This window comes from Dipodomys ordii, unplaced genomic scaffold (assembly GCF_000151885.1).
Source record: "Dipodomys ordii isolate 6190 unplaced genomic scaffold, Dord_2.0 Scaffold13, whole genome shotgun sequence".
Classification (NCBI taxonomy): Eukaryota; Metazoa; Chordata; class Mammalia; order Rodentia; family Heteromyidae; genus Dipodomys; species Dipodomys ordii.
In genome coordinates, this window is record NW_012267229.1 from 20,357,723 (window position 1) to 20,383,717 (window position 25,995).

The following is a 25,995-nucleotide window of genomic DNA, read 5'->3' on the forward strand; positions in this document are numbered from 1 at the left end:
TGAGCCATGGCGGGCGCCGCGTCTCCCTGCGCCAACGGCTGCGGGCCCGGCACGCCCTCGGACGCCGAGGTGCTGCACCTCTGCCGCAACCTCGAGGTGGGCACCGTCATGACTTTGTTCTACTCCAAGAAGTCGCAGCGGCCCGAGAGGAAGACCTTCCAGGTCAAGCTGGAGACGCGCCAGATCACGTGGAGCCGTGGCGCCGACAAGATCGAGGGGGCCAGTAAGTGCGCCTCCTCCCCGGCCCGGCAGGGCCCGGCCCGAGCCCTGCGCGCGCACTGCGCCCGCGGGGGCGGCGGGGTCCCTGCCCGGCTCCCCGATCCCAGACGCCGGGGCAAACTTTCAGACCCTCCCCCTCCCGTCGGGCCCCGCCCCCGTCTCGTCTCTGGTGGTCATCCGGGGCGGGGTGGGGGGGGGGCATCCGGGTCCTCGATCACCTGACAGGACACCCCCTTTTCCCAGCAGGGTGGGGGTGTTTCTTTGCTGTGAGGCCTAGGAATTCTCCCTCAGAATCTAGTGGGGTTGGCTTCGACTCCCTAACATTTGGGAGGTGGTGTCAAGTGGTGGCTGGGGGGAATCCAGGATGGTGACCCTCACTCACCTAGCTGGAGAACCTGGAGCCCCACCGGCCTTTGCTTCCCCGTCACGTCTTTCTCCGGACTGCCCAGTCTTTGAAACTCTGAGGGCCTCCCTGCTGAGCTTTAGGTGCAAAGGGAGCTTTTGGTTCCATAAGTAGAACTCAAATGTTGGAGCTGGGCTGGTTTTGAAGCAGAGTCGGGCCTAGTCATCACCCTCTTGGGAAGAAGGAGGAAAATGGTCCTGTGTAGGTTGAAAACAAACCTCAAAGAAAGCAGAAGCTCCTTTTCCCTGGATGCTTCTTTTGTCCCGAAGCTGAGTTTTAAAGGCCTGCGTGGGTGGGCAGACACCCAAAGCCCGAACTGGGGCTCTTGGTAAAGGAACCAGGTCTCCTTGTCCTTGCAAGCTGGTAACCAAGGGCCTTGGTCTCAGGAAGGCCAGCCCCAGTGCTTTGGAGCCAGGCATTCCTCTTGGAAGTGTGCAGCCAGTTTTGGGTCGAGCCTTTTGTGTCCTGTGTCCGGTGGCCGCAGGGAGCCTAGAGTGGCTCCTCTGGGTTTCCTGCCTCTTTGCCTACCCAGGCCTGAGCTTGGCTGCTTTTGCACAGGTCTGTGGTGGTGGAAGGAGTTAGGGGAATTTTGAGAAGCCCCAGAGCTTTCATAGTGCTGGTCTACTTTGCATGTGTCTGTACTATGATCATATGGGCACTCAGTTCTGCTTGGCTCTTCAGTCCCCTAGCTGAAGAGTTGATGTGTCTGCAACCTCCAACTATGGGTTACTGCCTGCAAGAACCCCCAGAGACTGGTATTGGAGAGACCTGGGCTCAAAACCAATTGGGTGGTGGTGTGGGAAGGGAGACTAAGAAATGAAAGCCTGAGAGAAGATGCTGCAGATCTTCCTGCATATGCTGTATATGGGTCTAGATGGTGGGGAGGAAGAAAGGTCTTGTGGTGAGGCAGCCATCCTCAACTGCAATCTTCCGATCTGACTTAGATCTGCTACAGTGGCTGAACATAGCAGTTGCACTGTCCCCATATGCCCTGTCTACCATTGGGAGGGCATTTTACTGATTTGAGAGAATATGAATTCTAAGGTAGAAGAAGGACAGATGCTGCGAAGAGCGTAGAGATAGTCCTAGAAATATCACCCAGACAATAGATTCCAGACAAGGAATTTGTAGCTCTCCCAGTGCTAAGGTAATGGTATTGGCTAGAGGTTTCCAGATAGAGATCCCCTCGGTAACAGCTGCCTTCTAACTATGTATGTAAGTTGTACATCATTGAGCTACTTCCTAAGTCTTGAGACCTGATTTTCCTCATCTGTAGGGGTAATGGTGTTTATACCATGCATAGTTACTCTGGGGATCAAATGAGATAGTGCTTCACAATGTAAATATTTGATAGCTGTGAGCTGACATATTGACATTATAGGTATTTAATAAAAAGCTATTTGTCATTATTACCATAATAATGGGTTGTGCTTTTTTTTCTAGATCCTAGATTGAGGATGTTGAGGAAGATCTAGTGTGGTTGTTAAGACAGCACAAGGATGAAAAGAGGAGGAGGATAGAGACTCAGTAGACATTTAGCTTACTACTCAGAAAAGGAGAGGAAATGGTTTTGTTTTGTCTCAACCCAACTACCCACCTATTCACCACCTATCATGTTCATGTTTCTGTACAGAAAGTGTTGGGAGTTTTGTATAGTTGACACCTAGATTTTCCTTTTCTTCATAAGGCAGGGCCTAAACAGAAGGAAGGAGTGTAGTGAGAGGGAGACACGGCCAGTTTGTGATGTCTCACTCAGGTCTTTGGGAGATGGAGGCAGAAATACACAGGACTTTATAGCCCCAGTCTCCTCCCCTCTCCCAAGTGTAGATCAGCAGAGGTGCAACTTCTCATTGGCTAGCTGAGACTTGAGAGGCATGGAGGGTAGGCATAGGATGTAGAGGGGTCTTGGTCCCTTGATTTGGGGAATCCAAGTTGAAAGACTGGGGGAAAGACCATGTGGAGTTCAGCCCTTACATGGGGAGCCTCCCACTTAAGCACTGTCCCACTTCTGCCCATTCATGGTTCATGCCATTGAAGGTTCCAGTCTCTGCAGCCTTCTTCTGCAGACTGAGGACGACTGGGTTGCCAGTCCAGTCTCCTGCCTCCTGGCCTCTTGCCCAAGTGCCTCAGGTGGTTGGCCTTGTCCTGCTGACTCTGTTAAGGTACCATGCAGTTCCTGAGGCCTAGCCAAAAAGAAATGCTCTGCTCCCCTCAGGCTGTCCATGATTCTGAAGGAGGTAGTGTCATTCAGTGCCTGTGCATAGTACTACCTTGATTCGGTCCTTACTCTGATTTCACCATTGTTGCTGTGGGGTGGTACCTGCTGGTACCTGCAGGAGTTTGGCTCAAAAAACTGGTGGAGCTAGACATCCATTGTTTACACCTGTAATCCTAGCTACTCAGGAGGCTGAGATCTGAGGATCTTAGTTTGAAGCCAGCCCAGGCAGGAAGGGTCTCTGTGAGACTCTTATCTCCATTTAACTTCCAGAAAACCGGAAGTGGCACTGTGGCTCAAAGTGGTGAAACTCTAGTATTGAGTGAAAAACCTCCCGGACAGCGCCCAGGCCCTGAATTCAAGACCGTGACTTACCTGGGAGGAAAAATTTTTAAAGAGAAAAGGGGGTGAAGAAGTGCTTTAGTGCTATTTGGTATGACAGAAGTCAGGCTGGTGTTTGGCTTTTTATGCTTCAGTTAAGTGAATAAAAAGTGATTACAGACTTCCTGCTGGTAACTAGAGCGACTTTATACCCTGTTTTCTTGGCTAATCCTCACAAGGGCTCTGCAGAGTGGTAGGGAGTACCACCTCATTTCATAGTTGAGAGAATGAAATACAGGGAGTAATCAGAGCCAGTGTACCATCCCCTCAACTGGGGCCAGCCTTCAGCAGGGCTGGTTCCCCATGCCCCAGGTGACTGTCCTTGGGTTATGCTGCCAGTGGGTCTTAGGCCCCACACTCCCTGTAGTCTGTTGTCTCTTGTGAGAAACCTTTTTGTGCTTAGACCACCTTCTACGTAAAGCTTCTGTATTCTTGACAGCCTCAGCCTCTCTGTCTCTTCCTTCACACTTTTTCATCTGGTGCCATCTGATGAGGTAGTGAGACCCATGTTAAGTGAAATTGTCCAGTCAAGGGTCACTGTTAGCACAGAGGCCCAGATGGAAACTAGAAGGGCTTTGGGAGTTCCAGCTGAGCATCTCTGAGGGACTTTGGGGGGCCTTGGGCTTCCATCTCTGGCTGATGGATCTGTTAATATTCTTCTAGCCAGGTGCTGGTGGCTCATGCCTGTAATCTTAGCTACTCAGGAGTCTGAGATCTAAGGATCTCAGTTCAAAGCCAGCCCGGGCAGGAGAGGCTGTGAGACTCTTACCTCCAATTAACCATCAGAAAACTGGAAGTGGAGCTGTGGCTCCAAGTGGTAGAGCACTAGCCTTGAAAGGAAAAACTCAGGGACAGGGCCTAGGTCCTAAGTTCAAGCCCCATGACTGATAAAAAACAAACAAACAAAAATACTCTTCTAGATGTCTGGCCTTCTTAGGTAGTAAATGGAAACTGCTTCTTACCTTCAGGGAAATTTAGACAATGGCAATTGTGAGTGGTACCTTTGATGAAGGAGACAGTGGCAAAACAAAACAACCGACTGCTATTGATGGGGCTACTGGGCTTAGGATAAAATGGTATTGGGACTAGCTGGCTAGGGCATAACCCCTGTGTCTATTGGGTACATTATGGATAGAGGGAGGAGAATGCCAAAAGGCCTGATCTAAGCGTAGACCAGCAGTGCCAGGCAGGTATCTTCAAAGGTTCCTTTGCATGGGCTGGGTACTTGTGGTGGGAGAATGGTAAGAGCATGTGTCTGGGTCTTCAGAGCTAGCCTCCCTGCCTGTGTGTTTCCTGTCTGACAGTGATTTTTCCAGGGGAAGTCAGATCTCTCAGTGTTTCCTCAGCACCTCAGGCCTGCCCCAATGCATGTGTTTCTAGGCCCCCCATCCAGCTGATACTGTTTCCTGTGAACCTGGAAAAAGGCTTGCTTCACAGATGGCTAGCTGAACATGCCCAGTCCTAGGAATGTTAAGACCTTCAGCTTCTCCCAGGACTCTGTGTCTTCTGTGTGTATCTGGAGAGGAGTTTGGGGTTTAGATGACTAAAGCTAGATGACTAGTTTTCTTCAGGTGGCCCCTTAGAATAGGGGCATTATTTGTTCAGTAAGCTTTTACACACCTCTTACTTGCCCAGAGCTAGGCACTGAGGATTCTAAGGATGGATAAGACATGGTCTTTGGCACTGATGATCTGTGGCATTGAGGAACTTTTAGGTGAGACAGCCTTGGAAGTGTGAGCTTATAACCCCGTGTGTTAGGTACCCTATAAAGGTCTGTGCCAGGGGCTCTGAATGTAGAGAGTAAGGGAGATAATGTTGAGTGATTGAATGTTTGCCTCTGGTGGCGTAGGATCTGGGAGTCACTCTGTTCAGGGGTTGGGAACACCATTGGCATGGTAGAGATAAGGATGGTATGGCTGGGGACAAGCTCAAGAAGAGGGCCACTTGTGTGCTGTGCTCAGTGTGATGCTTAGTAATCACCATGTCATCAGCACTGGAGTCAGCAACGACTTTTGACTAGGAGTGCTTGCAGTCTGCAATGGAGCACAGGCAAGGCCACCTCACAGAGCCAGAGCCAGGACACACTGGTGGCAGATAGGAAGGAAGGAGCCTCCAGAGGTGCGACTCTAGAATTTAGTAAATCAGCATATGGACTGTGAACTCGGAATACAAATGAGGGTTAAAGTCCTGTTGTTCAGCTTCCTTGCTCTGTGACCTTGAGCATGTACTTTACCTCAGCTTACCCTATACAAAACAGGGATAATAGTAGCACATAGCATTTCTTGCCAGGTCTTTGTGAGAATTTGATGCGAATCCTCATATGTAAAGTGCTTGGCCTCAAGTGTGGTGGGTGTATGTGAGTAATATATGGAATTGACATGGGGAAATAGAATTGAGTCCCCAGGAGGGCCTTCAGGGGCAGAGAGGGGATGTATCTGTTATGTTCACACAGAGTGAACTCATCTGTTATGTTCATGGTGCTTACTAAACCCTTTGATTCAAGGCAAAAGACTATACGCCCTCTCTCAAAGCTCTTAGAAGCTCTGTAGTTGGAGCTCTTTCCCATGAGGGCGTTTGCAGAGAGGCAGGGCAGTTGGCTAGAAGTAGCTGCTTGAGTGGTAATGCTTCCTGTGGGCAAAAACATACTAACCTACTTTTAAACCAGTTCTACCTATATGAGCAAGCCATGGGGAGACCTGTCTTCGAGAAAGTGCTCTGCCTGGCCCAGGGTGGTGTGGCTGCCTCTGCTTGCCCCTGTCAGCATCCATCTCAGTTAACTCTCAGCATCTCTTCTCACTCTGTACCCTTTACTATGGGATGTGGCTTTACGAGCCCTGTCTGAGGGAAGAAGTGAAGCAAACCTGAGGTGGACAGCCCCCAGAGGACTGGATGTGGACAACAAGCAGTACTCTGGTGCTCCTGGTAGAGTGTTGTAGTAGAGGAACTTTCTGCTCTGGCAGTCCTGGGGGAATCTGCAAACAGATAACAAATGACAGGACTCCCTGAGGTCAAGGAGTAGCCACAGTGTTGTCTAGATAGTCCCACTGTCTGAGGTAACAGAGTTCTGGGGACTGTGGGTACTCCAGAACCAGTCTCAGCCTTTCCTGTGGCCCTGGGCAAGTTAATCTATCAACTGATCTTCAGGTAAAAATAATTTCTTCCTCACAGAGTTTTGTATTAATGCTCATCAAGTGAGATTGTGCTTATGAAGTAAGTGATTTTATGCTCGGGTGACCCTCAAGTAGTCCTTTGCTTTCTGCTTCTTTCTACCGCCAAGCATGCTCACAAGTGGCTGCTCTAACCATCTGACTAGGAGTCTGTTTCCTTCTTGTTTTCTCTGTTCTCTTCCCGAGTTTATACACAATTGGGGCATCAAAAAAAAAAATCTGGAATTTCAGTAGTGCACTGGGAGTTCATGGGGCATTTTCTCATCCATTGCATTGTTTGAGCTTTTCAATAGCTCCATGAATCCAGGGAGGGTAGTAATTATTATCCCTCTCTCAGAGAGGAAGAAACCAAGGTCCCAAGGGTGGGGTCACATAGCAAGTTCGTGGCAGAGCATACATTTCTGATTCTTACTCAGTGTTCTGTTTATTCTTTGGAGGAAGTCTGGGGGAAGTGACAATAAGATGGACTGTTTTATGGGACCAGAAGTTTTGTTAATGTGGACAGATATCTGATCCCTATGCTGCTCTCTGGCCAGATGTGCTTGTCCAGCAAAGCCTTCCATCTGAGGACAAGCTGGAGTCATTTGTCTTTGTTTCAGAGCCTTTCCTGCTTTCATCTGATCAAGACAGCCTCATCAAGATGCTTGGACCTTCCCAAAAATACCTCCCCATAAACACTCCTGTGGGGTAGAGGTAATAGCTGACAAGGAGGGCAGAAGGACCTTACCCTCTGGACTTAATTCTACTGGCTTATGGTTAAAGTCCACCTGTGCTCTGAAGGAGACCCATGAGACCTGAGACTCTGACCTGCTTCAGACCCTCCTAGAAGGGCCTCTCCAAGATCTTCCATGGCAGACAAATGTGCTCTTGCATTTGTTCATCACTCATGTCTTGTGGGCCTACCTGCTGTGAGTTGGGCTGAGCTGGATGCGATTGCTCTTGCCTCTACTCGTTGCCAGTAGCTGCAAATCTCTAGCGTTGTTTGCTCCCAGTTCCATCATAACTATACCCTTTATTTTAAAAAAAACAAAACAAAAAACCTTGGTGGCTCACTGAATAAGTGAGACACCATTTGTCCCTGGCTTTGCACTCTGGCATTAGTTGACTGTGGCAAGCATTGTGAAGTCTAGTAATAAACATAAAGTTAAAGTGGATGGGGCCAGAAAGAACATCAACAATCAGGCAAATAAAATAATCACAGGGTGTGGCAAAGCTGTGAAGTCTGAAACAAGCAAGTCCACTGTTTGTCCATGTCAGGCATGGAGATGCTATGATGACAGAAGAAGACCCCTAATCTGCAGAGCTGACATGCATTTGCCCACCTAAGTCACACTACCATCCCTGGAGAGCAGTTTTAGTACTCTGGTCCAGCCCTGTGGTACAGAACCTCAGTTCTCTGGACAGTGTAGATTGGAGAGAGATTTGGAGCACAGCAGTTGGGAAGGGATGGACACAACGAGTGTGACACTACTGAGGCAGAGCAGACTGGGGATGCCCATGTGAAGCAAGAGACTGCCTTGGCTGGTATCTCTCTTTCTTGTCAGTCATAAGGCTTGAACTCTGAGCCTGAGTGCTGTCCCTCAGCTCTTCAGCTCAAGGCTAGCTCTCTACCACTTGAGCCACAGCAGCACTTCTGTTTTTCTGGTGGTTTATTGGAGGTAAATGTTTCACAGCCTTTCCTGTCTGGGCTGGCTTTGAACCAAGATCCTCAGATCCCAGCCTCCTGAGTAGCTAGGATTATAGTGTGAGCCACTGGCGCTGGGCTTGGCTGGTATCTTTGAAATAGATAACTTCATGTAATCTCCTGGCCTTCACTGTAACACACATGCCCATACTTGAGCTGTCTGCAGAATCTGATACATTGTGGTCACAATCTCACTGTCACCTTGGAATTAGAGCCTTTCACTGCCTCTCATCAAGGTTACTCCAGAACTCCTTTGCTGAGTGTGCTACAAAACCCCAGTGAACAAGGAAAGAAGTATGAGTAGAAGTTGCTTGCCTGAGTTCAATTGAGTTGGGAGAAGAGGCAGTGGGAACAGTAGAATTGGTTCTTTGGGAGAGGTTGTGTTCCAAGAGATGGAAACAGAGAGTCTCTACTTGCATTCCTGGCTCAACCCTTAATACTCATGCACTCTTATTTCAAGACACGCACAGGAACTGGGCCTTGAACTCAGGGCTCCAGGGTGTTCTTACCTGGTCCTTTGCTCAAGGCTGATGCTCTACCACTTGAGCCATGGCTCTACTTCTAAGACAAGTACTTTTTCAGGTGGTGCTGGGCTAGCCTTTGACATGCTGCAGTGGCTGTGTTTCTGGGCTCAAGTCTTTGTGCTCTCTCTACTCCTCACTTCCTAGGAACCAGGCCCATCCTGGGGGAAGTGGGGTGGGGCTCCTTTTTATAGCCACGTGTAGGCTTTGTGTATAGGCTGTGCTGCTTCCTTCCTGCCCTGGCCCTTTCCCGGTTTTGGCCAGAGGCCCTGCCTTTAGTCAGAGTGTGAGATCCAAAGTAAATGAAGTAAAGCTCCCTCCTGAAGAAGACTGGCATCCCCTTTACTGAGACCAGACCTGGCACAGAACTAGGAAGCAAGAAAAGGAGTTGGCTGATCCTTAACCTAGGATGCTTATAATCTGCAATGTGCCACACACCATGAAAGTCAAGGCTGAGTGAGGGCAGTGATATCTTGAACTGCTGTGGGGTGAGTCTGAGGGTGTAGATGGAATTAACCTTCTCACTATAGCAGCCCATCCTGCTTGGTGCAGGTCCCTTCCTGACTAGCTCGGACACTAGTGTTAAGTAAAAGGTCACAGAAGCTCTTGAGGTGGCTGCAAGCAAGGCAGCAAAGCATGGACTCTGAAGAGTAAGTGGCTCTCCTGAAGCTCCAGGCCTTCACAGTTAACTGGCCAAACCGGTGAGGGGTTGGCTTATAGCAAGTTTGACCACTTGTGTGGGATCTGATTCTTCCTCGGCCCAGGCAGGGTATTCTCTTGGGTTGATTTCCTGTTTTCTTGGACACTAGCACTATGACTGGGTTGAAATCCTAAAAAAAATGACAATGACTGTTGAGGGTGAAGACATTCTTACCAGAGCATCATGTGTCCTTGGTATGGCTTTGCTCTTGTGAGAGAGTACGGCTTTGGTGTCACTGTGTTCTGGCCACATAGTGGTGTGAGTATATGGTGGAGAGATCGTAGCCCTGTTGGGTTGAGTGACTGGTCAGCCACAGTTATGAATCTGAGTTTTACAGGATGATTATACTGTAATGAAGAGGGGAGAAAGAACCCTAGTTGGTCACAGGTCCCATAGACTGCTTAGAGGCAGGAGGTCAGCAAAGAGAGGTGAGATCTTCCTCATCTGGAAGATTGAGCACTGACAGGCAGGGGTAATGGGCTTTTTTGAGGCTGTGCAGACCCACCTTTTGTCTTCCTGTCCCACCTGATGTTCCAGATATTTGGAGGCAGCTCTCCTCTTCCTTCCCAGTCAATTCCTCTACCCACAACGGTAATTGAATGTAATGTGGCTTGTGCTAGCTTGTCAGTCACAGCTGGCATTGTGGTCTTCCTTGGGAGCTCTTAGCATTCTCACCAGGGAGATAAGAAAAGATAGCATTTGCCACCATATCAGGGATTTTGGAGAGGGCCCTCTGGAGGCCTGCATTGACATGGGAACACTCTCTCCAATGAGCAGAGTACCTGGTGCCAGATGGCTGCTGAGAGGGTGTGCTGGTTTCTGTTCTGAGAACTGGCTTACCCTGGAATCATAAATCTCTGCATTTAATGTGTGCTATTGGGGGAGTGGGGCAAGAAGCTTTCTATGGAGGTAGAATTCGAGGTAATTAAAACTAGGAGGGGGAAAGCTCAAGGAAGTAATCTTTTGGGAAGGTGAGTTTTTTTTTTTTTTTTTTTTTTTTGGTGCTGGTTCTGGGGTTTGAACTCAAGAGCCTGAATGCTGTCCTTGAGCTTTTTTGTTCAAGGCTAGTGCTATAGCGCTTGAGCCACAGCTCCACGTCTCGCTTTTTGGTGGTTAATTAGGAGATAAGAGTCTCAGGACTTTCCTGCTTGGAACTGCAATCCTCAGATCTCAGCCTCCTAGGTAGCTAGGCTTACAGGTATGAGGCACTGACTTCAGTAGGAAGTGAGTTTGAAGCATCTGAGATGGGCTTTGGGGGAGGGCTGTAAGTTTTACTGTGGGATAAAATCAAAGACTAGATCACTCGCTGGGGCTTGTTTCACTGTAAAGCAAATCAGTGATAGGGGTGTGAGTTGGGCTGGCGTGCCCAGATGCTATGGAGGGGCTGAGTTACGCAGCTCTAACATAGAGCCTTGTGGGTGCACAGAGGCAGGTGAGGCCTCGGACCTGATGACTGCCTTCATCTTGGAGAATGTCTCCAACCATGGTCAAGGTTTACTCTATGATAGGAATTTAAGACTGGCTGCACCTCCACTCCCAGGAGGTGGCAAGAGTACAGAAACCAGAAATGGGGGTGTGTGTGGCCTGGATCTGGGTGAAGAAAAATCAGGGGCCTCTACTCTTCCCCCTCCCATTTGTCCTCACACTTCAGTTCCAGGCCCTTGTTATTCCTTCATGGGAAAGAGACCCCAGATTTTCTTTACTCCTCCTAACTTATTCCATTTTCTGTGCTCTCTGCAAGAGAAAGAAGGGTCTGCAGGTGTTCTGGGCTGTGGGGAACAGGGCCCATTTATCTAGTGAGCGGGAGCATTTCTGGCAGCAGTGACTCTGATTGTAGTGTTAAGTTCCAGCTGAATAGTAGTGAAGTCAACAGACACAGTCCATGCCCTCAAAGAGTATACTTTAGGGGAAAACACAATCAGTCTTAAAAAAGTACGCTGGTAGCTGGGTGCTGGTGGCTCACGCCTGTAATCCTAGCTACTCAGGAGGCTGAGATCTGAGGATCGAGGTGTAAAGCCAGCCCGGACAGGAAATTCTGTGAGACTCTTATCTCCAATAAATTACCAGAAAACCGGAAGTTGCGCTGTAGCTCAAGTGGTAGAGCACTCGCCTTGAGCTGAAGAGCTGAGGGACAACGCTAAGGCCCAGAGTTCAAGCCCCATGACCCACAAAAAAACCAAAAACACTGGTCACTGCTGGTCTCAGTGCAGCCTGGAGTCCTTTTGTCTTCCCCACTGTGTTGTCTTTACATGGTCACTTCTCACAGGGGGTCTGAGGTAGCACAGCACACAAACCTAGGACATACATAGTCCTGACTCAAGTAGTATTGGCTGTACTGCTCACCTACCTCCCCTGTAACTTCATTAACCTATGTTCAGCTTCCTGACTTGGAAAATGGAAACCCTAATACCTAATACCTTACATGGTGTTATTTGTAATGATAAAATGCTTTTTATCAAGAGTGTTACATAATGCACAAAATGAAAATGCAAGATCTGAGAGGATGTTACTGCACCTCTTTTCCCACCAGCACAGGCAACTACCTTATCCTCTGCGTTTCTCAGAACATTTGTCTTGGGTTCTATTTCACATGATCGGTCTAGCATTATGCACAAATCGAATCCTTTTTCCCATATGCAAGCTCCTTGAAGTACCTGTGTTCCCTAAGTACCTAGCATGATACCTCTCAGTGAATATGGTTAGTTGTGAATATGGTTAGGCCAGAGAGAAAGGAGAATACAAAGGATGATTCTGAAGTTTTAAGTTTGTGCACCTGTTTAAATAGTGATGCTCTTAGCTGACCCAAGGGGCATAATTCTAATAAGAGATGACAGATGGTTGCCTTTAAGGTAATTTTGAGGTGGACAGGTAAGTGGGGATAGGAAGTATAGGTAGTTGGATTATAGGGTGGAGAAGCTTAGAAACTAGAGATACTTTGTATATACATAGTAATTAAAGCTCTGGGTGTAAGCATTATGCCCATCTTTGGTCCTCAGCTCCACCCACACCTGGGCCCCCTCCCATTCCTGGAGTTCCTGCAATAGAGCTGGCCCCTCTCTCTCTCCGCCCAGACCCACCTGAACTCAAATCAACCTCACTTTCTATCCCTTAGACCTGCTGCTACCTAGATAGGGAAGGCTGCCATGTGCTCTCTCCAGGAGAAATATGGCTCCTTTAATAAATCTTATAATAATCTTTCTCCTGTGCCTGCCTGCCTCCTCGTGGTCCCCTAGGCTGGATGAGATGGATCCTTTCACTGGGCATTAGCTTACATTGACCAGGAAGAAGGCAGAATACCTGGAGAGGACTTTGGCCTCTGTAGGACAGAGCTTCCAATAGGAAGGAAATTGTAATTAGGAAAGAACTTACACCTAGTACTTGGATACATTGTGTGGAGCCTTCTGAGATCCTGGAGAGTCCTGGGACCTAACCTGCCTCCTTTAGCCAGGACCAGCAAACATAGTGCTCCTGACCCAGAGGCTGACCCTTGGGCTGCCAGGGAGTCATCTGGGTTGGAGCAGAGAAGTTGGGGAAAGCTGCTTTTACTGAAGGTCAAGGCCAGTGTACCCTCCTCTCTCATCCATGACACTGTCTGAACAAGCTGTCCCTCCTGTGTTGATACGTCTGCTTTCATGACTCCTGCCTGACCTGCATGACAGCCCTCCTCCAGCCTTGCAAGAGCCTCCAAGGCCCTTTGTCCAAGCTCAGCACCACACACACACACACACACACACACACACACACATCTCCCCTTGTTCCACTCTTTCATGACTTCATAGTTATCTGCTTCCCCATCTGTTTCCTCCCTCAAGCAGGGGTTTTCTCCAGGGCAGGAACTCAAATGCTTTATTGATCTGTTTTCCTCGGACCTAACCTAGGGCCTGACAAGGAATCTGGCCCTAGTAACACAGTCATCCTAATCAGGCCCTGATAGGATGATGGAAAAAATGAATAAACCTCACTGATGACTATTGAGCTCTCTTCAGTGAGTTCTCTAAGCCAGACCTTCCCTCCACTCCCTTTCCCTTTTTCTTTCAAAAATACTTTTTATTATTATTATAAATGTGATGAACACAGGAGTTACAGTTACATAAGTCAGGTAAAGAGTATATTTCCTTTTGGACAATGCCACCCCTTCCCTTGCTCTCTCCCCATTTTTTCCTCTGATCCCCACCCACAAGTTGTATAGTTCATTTTCCACATAGTGTCTGGTGAGTACCACTGCTGCATTTGTTCACCCTTTGTCCTTCCATTTTTGTGCCTCACCTTACCCTTTCTTGGGGTCAAGGCATACTGTTACCACTTCTGAAATAAGCTGTGTACTGGAGAAAAAGGTTGCCTGCCTAGATGACGTGAAGCTGGTGGTGACTTCCCTGCTTTCCCCCTGTATACTCAGGGTCAGGGCTAAGGCTGCTGTGGAGTAGTGGGAGGGCCTCAGTTTGCCTTAACCCCATGGGACCAAGATAAGACCTTCTAGACACTCCATTTTTAAACATTTATATGAAGAGAAGATTTCTGTAGAATCTTAACTCTTGGTGACTTTTTTTTTTTTTTTTTTTTTGCTGGTCGCAGGGCCTGAACTGGGCCTGGACGCTGTCCCTCAGCTCTTCAACTCAAGGCTAGCACCCTACCACTTGAGCCACAGCACCACTTCGGGCTTTTTCTGCTATGTGGTGCTGAGGAATCAAACCCAGAGCCTCATGCTTGCAAGGCAAGCACTTTACCACTGAGCCACCTTCCCAGCCCTAGTGACTTGTATATTGGCAAGAATTCTGTGCAGCTGTGACCTGAAGCAGTTACATTGTAGCAATAAAAGGTCCATGTAGAGGGATCCCACAGAGCTCTATCCAGCTATCTGAATAGCTTCTTCCTGTTTACCAAGGTAGGAAAGAGGCTGGATGCCAACTCAAGTCTTAACTGCTCTTCTAGGTCAGGTGTTTGGGAGAAGTCCTGTTGGGTGTAACCTGTGGGTCAGAATTTGGCTAGGGGTCCCTCAGCCCTGGGAGGTGGGCTGGTCTTCTCCCTCTGCCACCTCACAGGCATGGGAATGAAGTGTGCCCAAGCATCACCTCCTGTTGTCCTGTGACCCTGTGGTCCTGGATCTGGGGAAACTATCTGTGGCTGTTAAGAAAATCGTTGAGAGTCAGAGAACACTAGGGCATAGGTTCTGACCAAGAAGCTTGACTCTAAACTAAGGTCTTGAGTTTGATGGTTGGGTTCCTTAGCCTTTCCAGGGCCTGCTATGTTTCTAACCCTAGGGAGGAATTGGCTGGCTCCCAGGGGCTTTGCTCTGAGGAATCGCATAAAAGACTTAATGTTCCACCCTTGCAGTTCCCGTTCTCTCTCTAGGGTTCCCGCTGGACTGGAACTCTGCTTGAGCTACAGAATACTGATGCTATCTAGATCCCTGTAGTGGTTGGATGGGATGGTTGGCCAACTGGTCTCAGCAAGAGAGCTGGTGGTAGCCCTTAGCTTGGCCTGATGTCTAGGAGAGGGTGGAGAATGGGAGCCTAAGCAGGAAGTCACCCTGCCTTTGGAGAAGCCAAGCATTTAGATGGGTCCTCATGGTCCTCCCCCTTTCCCAGGCTCCAGGCTGGCCGGGTGCCATTTAGCCTGTACCTTTGACAGCACCCTTTCTCTGCCCACCCAGCTGTGCCTTTTGTGTTATCCCAGGGCTAGGAAGCAGTGTTCTACAGTAGGAAGCAGGTTCTGAGCCAACACTGAGAGCTATCTAGCTTCACAACTCCTAAAGTGAAAAGTGTTTGGGATTCAGTGGCTCAGATGAGGAAACAGGCTTTTAATGGGACAGCAGCTGCGACTGGGCATTGGCATACCCTAAAAGCCCAGATAGTCTGCTCTGAGTAAGTGCTGATCTCTGGTCTCTGTGGCTTCAAGTCAGGAGTCTGTCCTTGGACTGAGGAAGAAAGGACTGATCATGTAAGCTTTTAATGTAACAAATTCAGTCTTGTAGAATTCTGCCACAGTGCTTTGAGCTGGTAGCAAGTACACTTGTTTATGCTGAAAACCAACACACAAACCAATCTGGGGTTGTGGAAGTGAGGTGGGTCAAAACTGCTGCTTCTATTGGCGTCTGTGTGGAATGGGGAGTACACGGTCACCAATGCCTTCATTTTCCTACAGTGAGTCAGAATAGACAGCGGACTTGGTCTTGGTGCTTTTTATCTATCTCCCATTCCTTTATCCTACTATGTGTGTATGGGGAGAGGGGTGGTATGTAGCCCAGACTTGGGAACGTGCAGGTAAGGTGCCACAAACTCAGAAAGCAACCCTGATGTCGAGCATATCTGCACACATTGATCTAAGTATGAGGACTATGAAGCCTCACGAATCCTGCTTCTCCAACACTGTGGCTCCTATCCTGTGAGGCTCCATTTTGAGCTGCTTGCTGCCTTGAGGACAATGCCAACTGCTCTGGCTTTTTCTCTCTTGTAGGTTTGTGTGTGCCCCCCATTAGGAAATTGTATTTACCTCTTTTGCTGCCAGCTTTCATAGATCTCATGTCGATAACACCAGGCACACAGGCAGTGGGCTCTCAAGAAGGCCTTCACAGAAACCTTGTAAGGTAAAGGAGTTCCTTTGCTCAAGGAGTGAAGATCTGCCAGAGCCTCACAGCTGCAATGCAAGATCCACGTGGTCCTCCTTGCTGGGCCTGGCAGCTCGAGGAAGCAGATGGTCAGGACAGGCTTTCTGAAGGAGTGCGAAGAGGCAGATTTTCATCGGGCATGGAGCAGAGCAGAGCAGAGCCCAGGATTTCACTTGGAGTATCACGCAGCCTGACTCTGAAAAGGTGCTTAGCCCTCAGAGCTGGCATGTGATGTTGGTCCTTGGCACCAGCACAGTGGTCAATCATCATTCCAGAGTCTCTCAAGGAGGGCTGAGTTTCTTCATCAGTTTGTGGGAAGTTAAATGTAAGAGACTGGGCCTCCTTCACTACCCCAGGCAGCTTATCTCATCATGGTCTACCCATAGCCATGTATGGAATAGCGTTGCCCATGCCATTCCTGATCCTGGCGTGGAGCTCTGGTCTTGGAGGAGTCGGTGTGTGGAAGCTCCTGACGGGCTGGACTGGCGAGCAATGCCCTCTCAGGTTGGGATGAGCCTCCACTCAGGCTTTGTCATCACTGTGCACCTTGGGTGGCCCTCTGGTTGTGGAATCCAGCCATTGCCCTCAGAGAGCGACTCCTTCTCATACCCTTGTCTCCTGAGCAGGCTCAGTATCTCATCTCTTTTCTTTTTTTTTTTTTTTGGTCAGTTGTGGGGCTTGAACTCTGGGCTTGGGCACTGTCCCTGTGCTCTTCAGCTCAAGGCGAGCACTCTACCGCTTGAGCCACAGTGCCATTTCCGGTTTTCTAGTGGTTTATTGAAGATAAAGAGTCTCACAGACTTTGCTGCCCAGGCTGGCTTTGAACCGCGATCCTCAGATCTCAGCCTCCTGAGTAGCTAGGATTACAGGCGTGAGCCACCGGCGCCTGGCTCTCAGCTCTTTTCTTTAGTGTTTCCTTGAGCATTGGTCTCCAGTGAAACTGTGGAGGAAGAAGCTGGGTCTTCAGTCTTCTCCCCAAACTCCCAATTCTGGTAGTGTCCTTCCTGGCCCATAGAGGGTCTGCTTCAGACCATACTGGGCTGACTCAACCTCCTCTTCCCAGCTGCTACTAAGGCAGAGGACGTGTCTGACGAGGGAGTCTCTTTCACTTGATAGCAGTTCTCAGGAAGGACCATACTGCATTTGTTTGTGGAGGCAAGGGTGTTCTTTCCAAGAGGACAGCGGAGTATCTCACTGCTGCCAGGTCCTTTTCAGCTTCCTTTTGGCTTGATGGACTCAGAAGGCATCAAACCACATTGGTTTCTCCTTATGGAAATATAAGAGACCAGCTGGGGGCTTAGGAATGCAGGATGCCTGGCCTCCAGCTGCTCTTTGCCTGGTTATTACCCTTCAGGCTGGAACATACAGGACAGCCTGGGGCTTACCTAGGATCCACTCTCTGCATGTGTGCTGTGGTTAGGGGGCCTGCATGTGACCTGGCAAGAGGCCTAGGACTAGCCCTGCAGCTGCCTGCAAAGTGTCAACCACATCATTGTGCTTTATCTCTGGTGTCTGGTGAGCATCAGAAGGAAAAGTCCCCTGTTAAAGATCATGCAAACCCTGACCTGTGTGTGTGTGTGTGTGCGCGCGCACGCACACGCGTGCCTGTGCCTGCGTACGTATGTGTATACACATGTGTGCATGAGTGCACACACATTCATGTACCTTCATAAAAAAATGTGGGAGGGGGTGATATCAGCTTTACACCGGAAAAGCATTCTGGTTTCTGTTTCAAAGGGCAGAGTTTGTGGTTGTTTTGCAGTTTCTGATCTGGGCATTTCCCCTTACATCTTTGGAAACTGTTCTCAGGCTGAGTCTTTTTGACCTAGTTCTCCCTCTTTCTTTTCTTTTTTTTTTTGTTTTGTTTTTTTTTGGGTCTGGTCGTGGGGCCTGAACTCTGGGCCTGGGTGCTGTCCCTCAGCTCTTCAGCTCAAGGCTAGCACTCTACCATTTGAGCCACAGCGCCACTTCCAGCTTTTTTCTTTTTGCTTATGTGGTGCTGAGGAATTGAACCCAGGGCCTCATGCATGCAAGGCAAGCGCTCTACCACTGAGCCACCTTCCCAGCCCCTCCCTCTTTCTTTTCTATCTGAATACAACGTCTCATTTTTACTCCAGCCCTATTTCACTGCTCCTTCCTGACCACATGGCTACTTTTTCTCATTTGTTCACTCAGTCATTCAGCAAACATTTAGAGGAGCTCTGGGTGAGGAGATGAGCAAATGCACAAGCAACATGATTAATACAGAGGAAAGCCCCAGTTAGTGAATGAATAGATCCTGGGAGTATGGAGCCAGGCCAAGGACTAGGATGAAATTGGGACCAAAAGCTGTGGGTCCAGTTTCAGTTGGATGGAGTAGAGAAGAAAGGAAGGCAAAAGCTTAAAGATAAATTCTGAGCCCTATCACAGCCTTGAAGGTCATAAAGGGAACAGATCCTAATTAGGGTGGGAGTGGGCAGTCTTGGGAGGGGAATGGATGGGACCTCCAGGAGTCCGAGCAATGTCTCATGAAGATTCACAAGTCAGGAAGAGTGGCTGGTTGGTGAGAACTAGGGGTGGGACCATTGGTAGCAGAGTCAGAGTTTCCAGCTAGAGGACAGGCCAGGGAATTTTGCTCTGAGGATGGAATAGGGCCCTTTACCGTCATGGATTAGAACCTAGGGGTTAGATCAACAGTGATGCTACTGCTACAGGTGGGGTAGAAGGGTCTGCTATGGCTGAGACTTCTATGGGCATGTCTTTAAGATGTGAGACATTTCAGTCATTCCCAGATCTCTGGGCCTGAGTCTGCTGAGTTTGGGCTCTGGTCTCCAGAGCCCCTTGTGGGCCTTCTCAGCTCTGACCTCTGGGTCTACAGTTGGTTTATGTATGCTGTATGTTGTCAGAAAGCAGTCTGCACCCAACAGAGTAGGGTTCCCATTGAATCCATCTCTTTCTCAGGTCCAAGCATCTAGCCTATATTCTCAACAAGGAAACAATGTGAGGGAGGGGATTGGCACAGAGCTGTCTCCCAGAGAGCGTACTCTCTGGCCTCTAATCCTTAGCAAAGATCTAACCTTAGATTGATGCATCTCTTTTATCACTTCAGATAACTGTGAGTGGTTTGGGCTCTGCCCCTGTGGTTGGAAGTTGTCTTCTTTTTCATTCCCTCCCTGGGGAAGAGTGTGGGAATGAGGAAACCACGCTGCCTTCCTTTGGGCAGTGACTTGGAGGCCCCAGGCTGACCTTTGCTCCTTCATTACTTTCCTAGTTGATATTCGTGAAATTAAGGAGATTCGCCCAGGGAAGACCTCACGGGACTTTGACCGCTATCAAGAGGACCCTGCTTTCCGGCCTGACCAGTCACACTGCTTTGTCATCCTCTATGGAATGGAATTCCGCTTGAAGACCCTGAGCCTGCAAGGTGGGAGTCCCAGTGAGGGCATAGGCCAGGGGATTGCTTGCCAGTCCCTGCCCTTTAGCTCAGCTGTTGCTCTGCTCACAGCCACGTCTGAGGATGAAGTCAACATGTGGATCAAAGGCTTAACTTGGTTGACAGAGGACACATTGCAGGCAGCCACGCCCCTACAGATTGAGAGGTAAGGTCCACCCAGATGGGTCCAAGAGGTGGGGCCTTAGGGCACAGGGTCAGGGACTTTAGGCCGCTCTGGACGCAGACCCCTCTGCTCCTCTTCCCCAGGACCCACCCTAGCTGGAGGAGTGGCCCTCACCTCAAGCTTTTCTCTCTCTAGGTGGCTTCGGAAACAGTTCTACTCGGTGGATCGCAATCGTGAGGATCGGTAGGTGCTGAACTATAACTTGAACCCACCTAGCAGGTAGTTAAGAGGCTACCAGAACGATAGCTGTGCCTCTTAAGTGCTGTCGGAAGAACATAATCCAAAGGACCAGCCTGTCTGAAGTAGGCCAAGGGGTTCTGGTACAGATAGCTTTCTGCAGAAAGTCCTCTGGTGGCCTTGGTACAAGCTGACAAGAAAGGCCAGCATGAGGATGTTGTGCATTCTGCACTGGGCAGAGTGGGTGTGCCTAACTAACTGCTGTCTGCCAGGACACCTTGAGGGTCAAGGTGGCTGGCAGTGTAGTGAAGGAGGGCATGCCTTGAAGTTGACAGCTTTTAGGTCTGGAATGACAGAAGGGCCAAGAGATGAGAAGCAAAGGCCAGGTATCCTTGTGTGTGGACACAGTAAGGCACTGTGATTATCTGAGAGGCAGGAAGCTGAGAGGTTTGTATGAGTGCCACACCGTGACTTAGTTTGCTGAGGATCATACTGGCTGCCTATGGATGACTGTGATTGCTTCACCATTCTGAATGGAAGATGAAGGCTTTCTCTGGAGTGGGAATGGTAGATAGGAAGTGGCTGGATTTTGTCTATATTTTGAAGATAGACTCAAAGTGAATTTCCTAACACATTGATTTTGGTGTTTGAAATAAAAAAGAGTAAAGAATCAGTAGGTTCTTTGGCTTGAAAAACTGGAAAATGGAGCTGTTGTTGATTGAGATGGGAAACCTGGAGGGAACACATCGTGGGGAGCTCAGAGTTTGGTGTGGGGTGGAGATTTCATGTGCATGGTAGTTGCCCAGGAAGAGGCATGGAGTCAGCAGTAGGTAGAATGAGTTCAAGGAACAGTCGGGGCTGGAGATGAAAACGTTAGAATGTACAGGTGATCCTGAAAACCTTGGGAGGTGGTTGGCTGTCACAGGGCGCACATGTGGGGAGGGAGGAGGGACAGTGGCTGACTTCACATTATGGATGGAGCCCACTAAGAGCAGATGAGGGTAAAAGGAAACCCCTATGGTGGGCGGCTTGGGCATAAGGGGAATGTGGCTGTTACTCCCAGGAGAAGGGGGACTGCAGCTGGAGACGTAAGTAAGCAGGATAAGGCAGGAAGAACTGGGGCCTTGTATACTGATGGGAAAGAATCTACAGAGGGAAATGGAAGGGGAGATAGACAGCATGTGTCTTAGTGGAAAATGGGGACCAGTGTTAGCACCTTCCTCCTGAGGGACTGAGGGTGGATGAGCTGATGCTCATGCAGAGCAATCACCTGCATTCAACAGCAGTTGACTGGTACTTCCTGCCATGCTCTCAGGCCAAGGGATACGTGGCCTCTACTCCCAGACCCCCTTCCTAGGAAAGAAAGCCTTCCTTCTCTTGTTGCCAGGACTACATCCTGGCTCCATGTCCTAGGCAGAACAGTCCTGGAAGGCCAGGACTCTTGTCCGGGGCTTACCCTGACCCAGCACTGAGGTGCTGACCAGGGGTTTTCCAGGAAAGCAGGTCAAGGTATTTCAAGTGTTGTGTTGAAGCCAACCACCCCTTATGAGCTGGGGGGGTGGGCATGAACAGCACCAGGGGATGCTAGAAGACTGTCTTTCCTGCCAGTCATGCCTGACCCACTTTCTTGAGCCTGGTCACTTCTTGCCAGAATCATGGGCTTTTTTGTTTGTTGGTTTGATTGATAGAGTGATAAATTCAAGTGAAGAAACTGAGGCCCAGAGAAAAGAAGGGATTTCCTTCAGTTGCCCCATTTCCTTCAAAGGGATTTCCTTCTGATCCAGTCTAGCCCTCAGGAATCCAGCTTCCCAAAGAATTGTTTACTGTTCAGCTAGTTCCAGATGGGCTTAGGTAGATGTCTGTTTTTTCAGTATATCAGCCAAGGACCTGAAAAACATGCTGTCTCAGGTCAACTACCGGGTGCCTAACATGCGCTTCCTCCGGGAGCGGCTGACGGTAAGAGCCTCTTTGATCTGTCTGCTGGCGGAATAGTGGAGGTCAGGAGCCCCTCAGCCGGGCCTGACTGGGCGTCACATTCTGTATTGTGTAGGACCTGGAGCAGCGCAGCGGGGATATCACCTATGGACAGTTTGCACAGTTGTACCGCAGCCTCATGTACAGCGCCCAGAAGACGGTGCATGAGCCACCTGTCCCGCTCCTGCCCTGCCCCTGCCCTTGCCCCTGCCCTTGCCCCTTCACCCACCCCAGCTCTGCTTGCCTCAGCCCTGCTACCCTGCTTGGGGGCTTGTGGGTACCATGGCTCCAGCATCCTCCTGAGACCTACCCCATCAGCTGCCCGCCTCTCTTCCTAAGAGCCACGTTCCTGCATGGCTTCCCAGGGCTCTCGCTCTGACCAGGTTCTGTTTCCTGCAGATGGACCTCCCTTTCTTGGAAGCCAGCACTCTGAGGTTTGGTTTCAAGTGGGGAGTTGGGGTTCTATCCTGGGTTATTCCAGATCCGGGTAGGAGGTAGTGGGGAGGGGGGAGCTATACTGGACCATCTTAGGCAGCTATGCTGACTGGAAGCTAGGCTCTGTCTTCTCCATCAGGCATGCTAGCCAGCTGACTGCCTGGCCCTTACCTTCTCTCCCTGCAGGACTGGAGAACGGCCAGAACTCTGCCGAGTGTCTCTTTCAGAATTCCAGCAGTTCCTCCTTGAGTACCAGGGGGTGAGACTGGGCTGGGGCTGGGCGTTGGGTCAGGTTGAGGGATGAGTTCACCCCTCAGATGGAGGCCTCACCCATTCACCACTTTCTACTTTGCAGGAGCTGTGGGCTGTTGACCGGCTCCAGGTACAGGAATTCATGCTCAGCTTTCTCCGAGATCCCTTGCGAGAGATCGAGGAGCCATACTTCTTCCTGGATGAGGTAAGCCCCACTTTCTATACTTTCTGCCAGAGGAAATGGTAAGGTAAGCAGGCCCCACCTGCACCCAAGGATTTAGATTCTCTTTGGGAATGTTACCTTGTCTCTACCTACTGTCTACCTTGCCTAACTAACTCAGTTAAGACTGAGTATCCGCCGCTGCTCCCACCTTCCATCCTGGCAGCAGCTAGGCTCACTTGCCCTTTGCACATCTGTTTTTGGACAGTTTGTCACCTTCCTGTTCTCCAAAGAGAACAGTGTGTGGAACTCTCAGCTGGATGCAGTGTGCCCAGACACCATGAACAACCCTCTGTCCCACTACTGGATCTCCTCCTCACACAATACGTGAGTAGCTCCCTCAGCACTGCCCAGCTCCTCCTGGGGAGAATGGCCAGCCCATAGGCTACACCACCTCTTCTGTGTGCCCAGATACCTGACCGGGGACCAGTTCTCCAGCGAGTCTTCCCTGGAAGCCTATGCTCGCTGCCTGCGGATGGGCTGCCGCTGCATCGAGTGTACGTGGGGTCTGGGGTGCGGGGAGGGAAGGGCCCTGGGCCAGGGGTTTGATTATGGTGACGTTGCTCCACAGTGGACTGCTGGGATGGCCCAGACGGCATGCCTGTCATTTACCATGGGCACACCCTTACCACCAAGATAAAGTTCTCAGACGTTCTGCACACCATCAAAGAGCATGCCTTTGTGGCCTCAGAGTGAGTGGATGTGGAAGACCTCCAGCTCCATCCTTCTCCTCTGTCCCTCACCTGCCAGGTCCCACTCCCTACTCTCCATCTTTGCCTTCCTCTTTGCTTGCTTGCTTCTTGTTCAAGCAGTCGTATACCAAGTTTTCCCCTCCATTACCCTGCATCCTTAGCCAACCTTCTTTTCTTTTCTGAAGAAAGCATCCCTAGATCATCTCAACCTCAGAAGCATTTCTGTGACTATAGTGTCTTTAGGCCAGTGTCCTGCCAGCTCCTTCACAACCGAGGAATTGTCTCTTCCCTGTTCTCCTGGGAGCGAGCCACTCCTCAAGCACCCTATTCACCTCCTCACATGTAGCGTCACCAATCTTATCTCCCTGGGGGGGCCCTCCAGAGCCCTCCAGCAGTAGCATTTGGAGGTTGCCTTTCATCTCTTCTGACTTTGCACTGTTGGAAAGCTCTGTAATTGTGCCCTCTCTGAGGCTCCCTTCTAGAGCACTGGCTACCCCTTGGCTCCAGAGCTGCCCCTGTGGAGTCCTTCCCCGCCCACCTATGACTACCTCTTCTCTGGGAAAGCTCTTATGGGTGAGGTGCTGTGGGCTTTGGTTCCCAGCACCCCATTCTGTAAGGGACTGATTGGACTGAGTCTGTCACTGCTGCCCCACAGATACCCAGTCATCCTGTCCATTGAGGACCACTGTAGCATAGCCCAGCAGCGGAACATGGCCCAGTACTTCAAGAAGGTGCTCGGGGATACTCTCCTCACCAAGCCCGTGGACATTGCTGCTGATGGGCTTCCCTCACCCAACCAGCTTAAGAGGAAGATCCTCATCAAGGTGTGGTGGAGGTGCCCGTAACATCCCAGCACACTTGCCCAGGCCAGGGCTTCTGCTCTTGGTCTAGTCCCAGGTGAGGTGGTGGGTCTAGGCCTGGAGCAGGTATTATCATGACCTGGCCTGCTCTCCCCTCTTTTCCCCACCCCCCCCCCCAGCACAAGAAGCTGGCTGAGGGCAGTGCCTATGAGGAAGTGCCCACCTCTGTGATGTACTCTGAGAATGACATCAGCAACTCCATCAAGAATGGTATTCTGTACCTGGAGGACCCTGTGAACCATGTGAGGCCCGGGCTGGACTGGGCTGGTTGAGGCCAGGAGGTGGGGGATTATGGCTTATAGCTCCCCCTCCCTTGGTCTTCCCAGGAATGGTATCCCCATTACTTCGTTCTGACCAGCAGCAAGATCTACTACTCTGAGGAGACCAGCAGTGATCAGGGCAACGAGGATGAGGAGGAGCCCAAAGAGGTGAGGAGCTGGCCGTGGGCTGGGGCTGTGATGGCTAGGGCTGGGCAGAGGCGCTGAGTGTCTGAGCCATGACTGCTCTCATCAACAGGCCAGTGGGAGCACAGAGCTACACTCCAGTGAGAAGTGGTTCCATGGGAAGCTTGGGGCTGGCCGGGATGGGCGGCACATTGCCGAGCGCCTGCTCACCGAGTACTGCATCGAGACTGGGGCCCCCGACGGCTCCTTCCTAGTGCGGGAGAGTGAGACCTTCGTGGGCGACTACACGCTCTCTTTCTGGTAACCATCCCAGTACGGTGTGTTCTGTCAGCATGAGTACGTGGACGGCATCATCAGAGATACCTGTGCTTAACATTGGAGGTTTTGTGTCTAGGCTTGTATGTGAACATAATACAGATACTCTCTTCCACACATGCACACACAAGCAGGTGAATTTTCAGTCTATTTGAAGGCCTCCCACACGATTCTCGCCCACCTGAGCTCCTTAGGAAAATGGTCCCCCCTCTTTGGGACTGGTACCTTGCCGGGGGTAAAATTTGAGGAGTCCACACCTGTTTCTTAAGTCTCCTCATTCTCTTTGCTCAGGCGGAATGGGAAAGTCCAGCATTGCCGCATCCATTCCCGGCAGGATGCTGGGACCCCCAAGTTCTTCTTGACCGACAACCTTGTCTTTGACGCCCTCTATGACCTCATCACACACTATCAGCAGGTGCCTCTACGCTGCAATGAGTTTGAGATGCGCCTTTCAGAGCCCGTCCCACAGACCAATGCCCACGAGAGCAAAGAGTGAGGAAGGGGACAGGGCTGGTGGGTGGGGACATGCATGGTGCTGGCCAGAGCCTGACTCTGTCTGTACTCAGGTGGTACCATTCAAGCCTGACCAGAACACAGGCTGAGCACATGCTGATGCGTGTGCCCCGTGATGGAGCCTTCCTGGTGCGGAAACGGAGCGAGCCCAATTCGTATGCCATCTCCTTCCGGTAAGGGGTGCAGCCTTGGGGTGTGAGAGGGAGCCTGGCCTGGGCACTTCATGTCGGTCAGTTTGTGTGATTTCCTGTTCTCCTGAAGGGCTGAGGGCAAAATCAAGCACTGTCGAGTCCAGCAGGAGGGCCAGACTGTGATGCTGGGGAACTCTGAGTTTGACAGCCTTGTCGATCTCATCAGCTACTATGAGAAGCACCCATTGTACCGCAAGATGAAGCTGCGCTACCCCATCAATGAGGAGGCTCTGGAGAAGATCGGCACTGCTGTGAGGGGGCTGGGAGGCATGGCGGGAACAGAAGAGACCCAGAATCTCATGGATATGTCTGACAGTACCTTCTGGGTGTTATAGGAGTTTTAGGAGGGGGTCTTTCACTTGGCTGGGGCCAAGCCAGAAGGGAGTGACAGATGTGAGTTGTGTCTTCAAGATGTGGGTAGCGTTCAAGCAAAAAGATCTCTATGAGCCAAGGGGGCGTGGTGACAGAGTCC

The 25,995-nt window shown here is 50.3% G+C and overlaps 1 protein-coding gene across 1 annotated transcript in view; it reads left to right on the plus strand.

Moving 5' to 3' along the window:
* The first annotated feature begins 6 nt into the window (after nucleotides 1-6).
* Plcg1 (phospholipase C, gamma 1) overlaps nucleotides 7-25,995 on the plus strand; it is a 34,871-nt gene continuing 8,882 nt past the window's right edge. Inside the window, exons 1-19 of the mRNA XM_013010898.1 lie at nucleotides 7-223; nucleotides 19,145-19,297; nucleotides 19,379-19,472; nucleotides 19,626-19,673; nucleotides 21,539-21,623; nucleotides 21,718-21,801; nucleotides 22,041-22,075; nucleotides 22,263-22,335; nucleotides 22,432-22,533; nucleotides 22,757-22,875; nucleotides 22,960-23,045; nucleotides 23,120-23,240; nucleotides 23,896-24,064; nucleotides 24,220-24,342; nucleotides 24,427-24,528; nucleotides 24,617-24,804; nucleotides 25,111-25,311; nucleotides 25,386-25,505; nucleotides 25,594-25,774. Of these exons, the coding sequence (XP_012866352.1) occupies nucleotides 7-223; nucleotides 19,145-19,297; nucleotides 19,379-19,472; nucleotides 19,626-19,673; nucleotides 21,539-21,623; nucleotides 21,718-21,801; nucleotides 22,041-22,075; nucleotides 22,263-22,335; nucleotides 22,432-22,533; nucleotides 22,757-22,875; nucleotides 22,960-23,045; nucleotides 23,120-23,240; nucleotides 23,896-24,064; nucleotides 24,220-24,342; nucleotides 24,427-24,528; nucleotides 24,617-24,804; nucleotides 25,111-25,311; nucleotides 25,386-25,505; nucleotides 25,594-25,774 (2,301 nt within the window). The remainder of the gene's footprint in view (nucleotides 224-19,144; nucleotides 19,298-19,378; nucleotides 19,473-19,625; nucleotides 19,674-21,538; nucleotides 21,624-21,717; nucleotides 21,802-22,040; nucleotides 22,076-22,262; nucleotides 22,336-22,431; nucleotides 22,534-22,756; nucleotides 22,876-22,959; nucleotides 23,046-23,119; nucleotides 23,241-23,895; nucleotides 24,065-24,219; nucleotides 24,343-24,426; nucleotides 24,529-24,616; nucleotides 24,805-25,110; nucleotides 25,312-25,385; nucleotides 25,506-25,593; nucleotides 25,775-25,995) is intronic.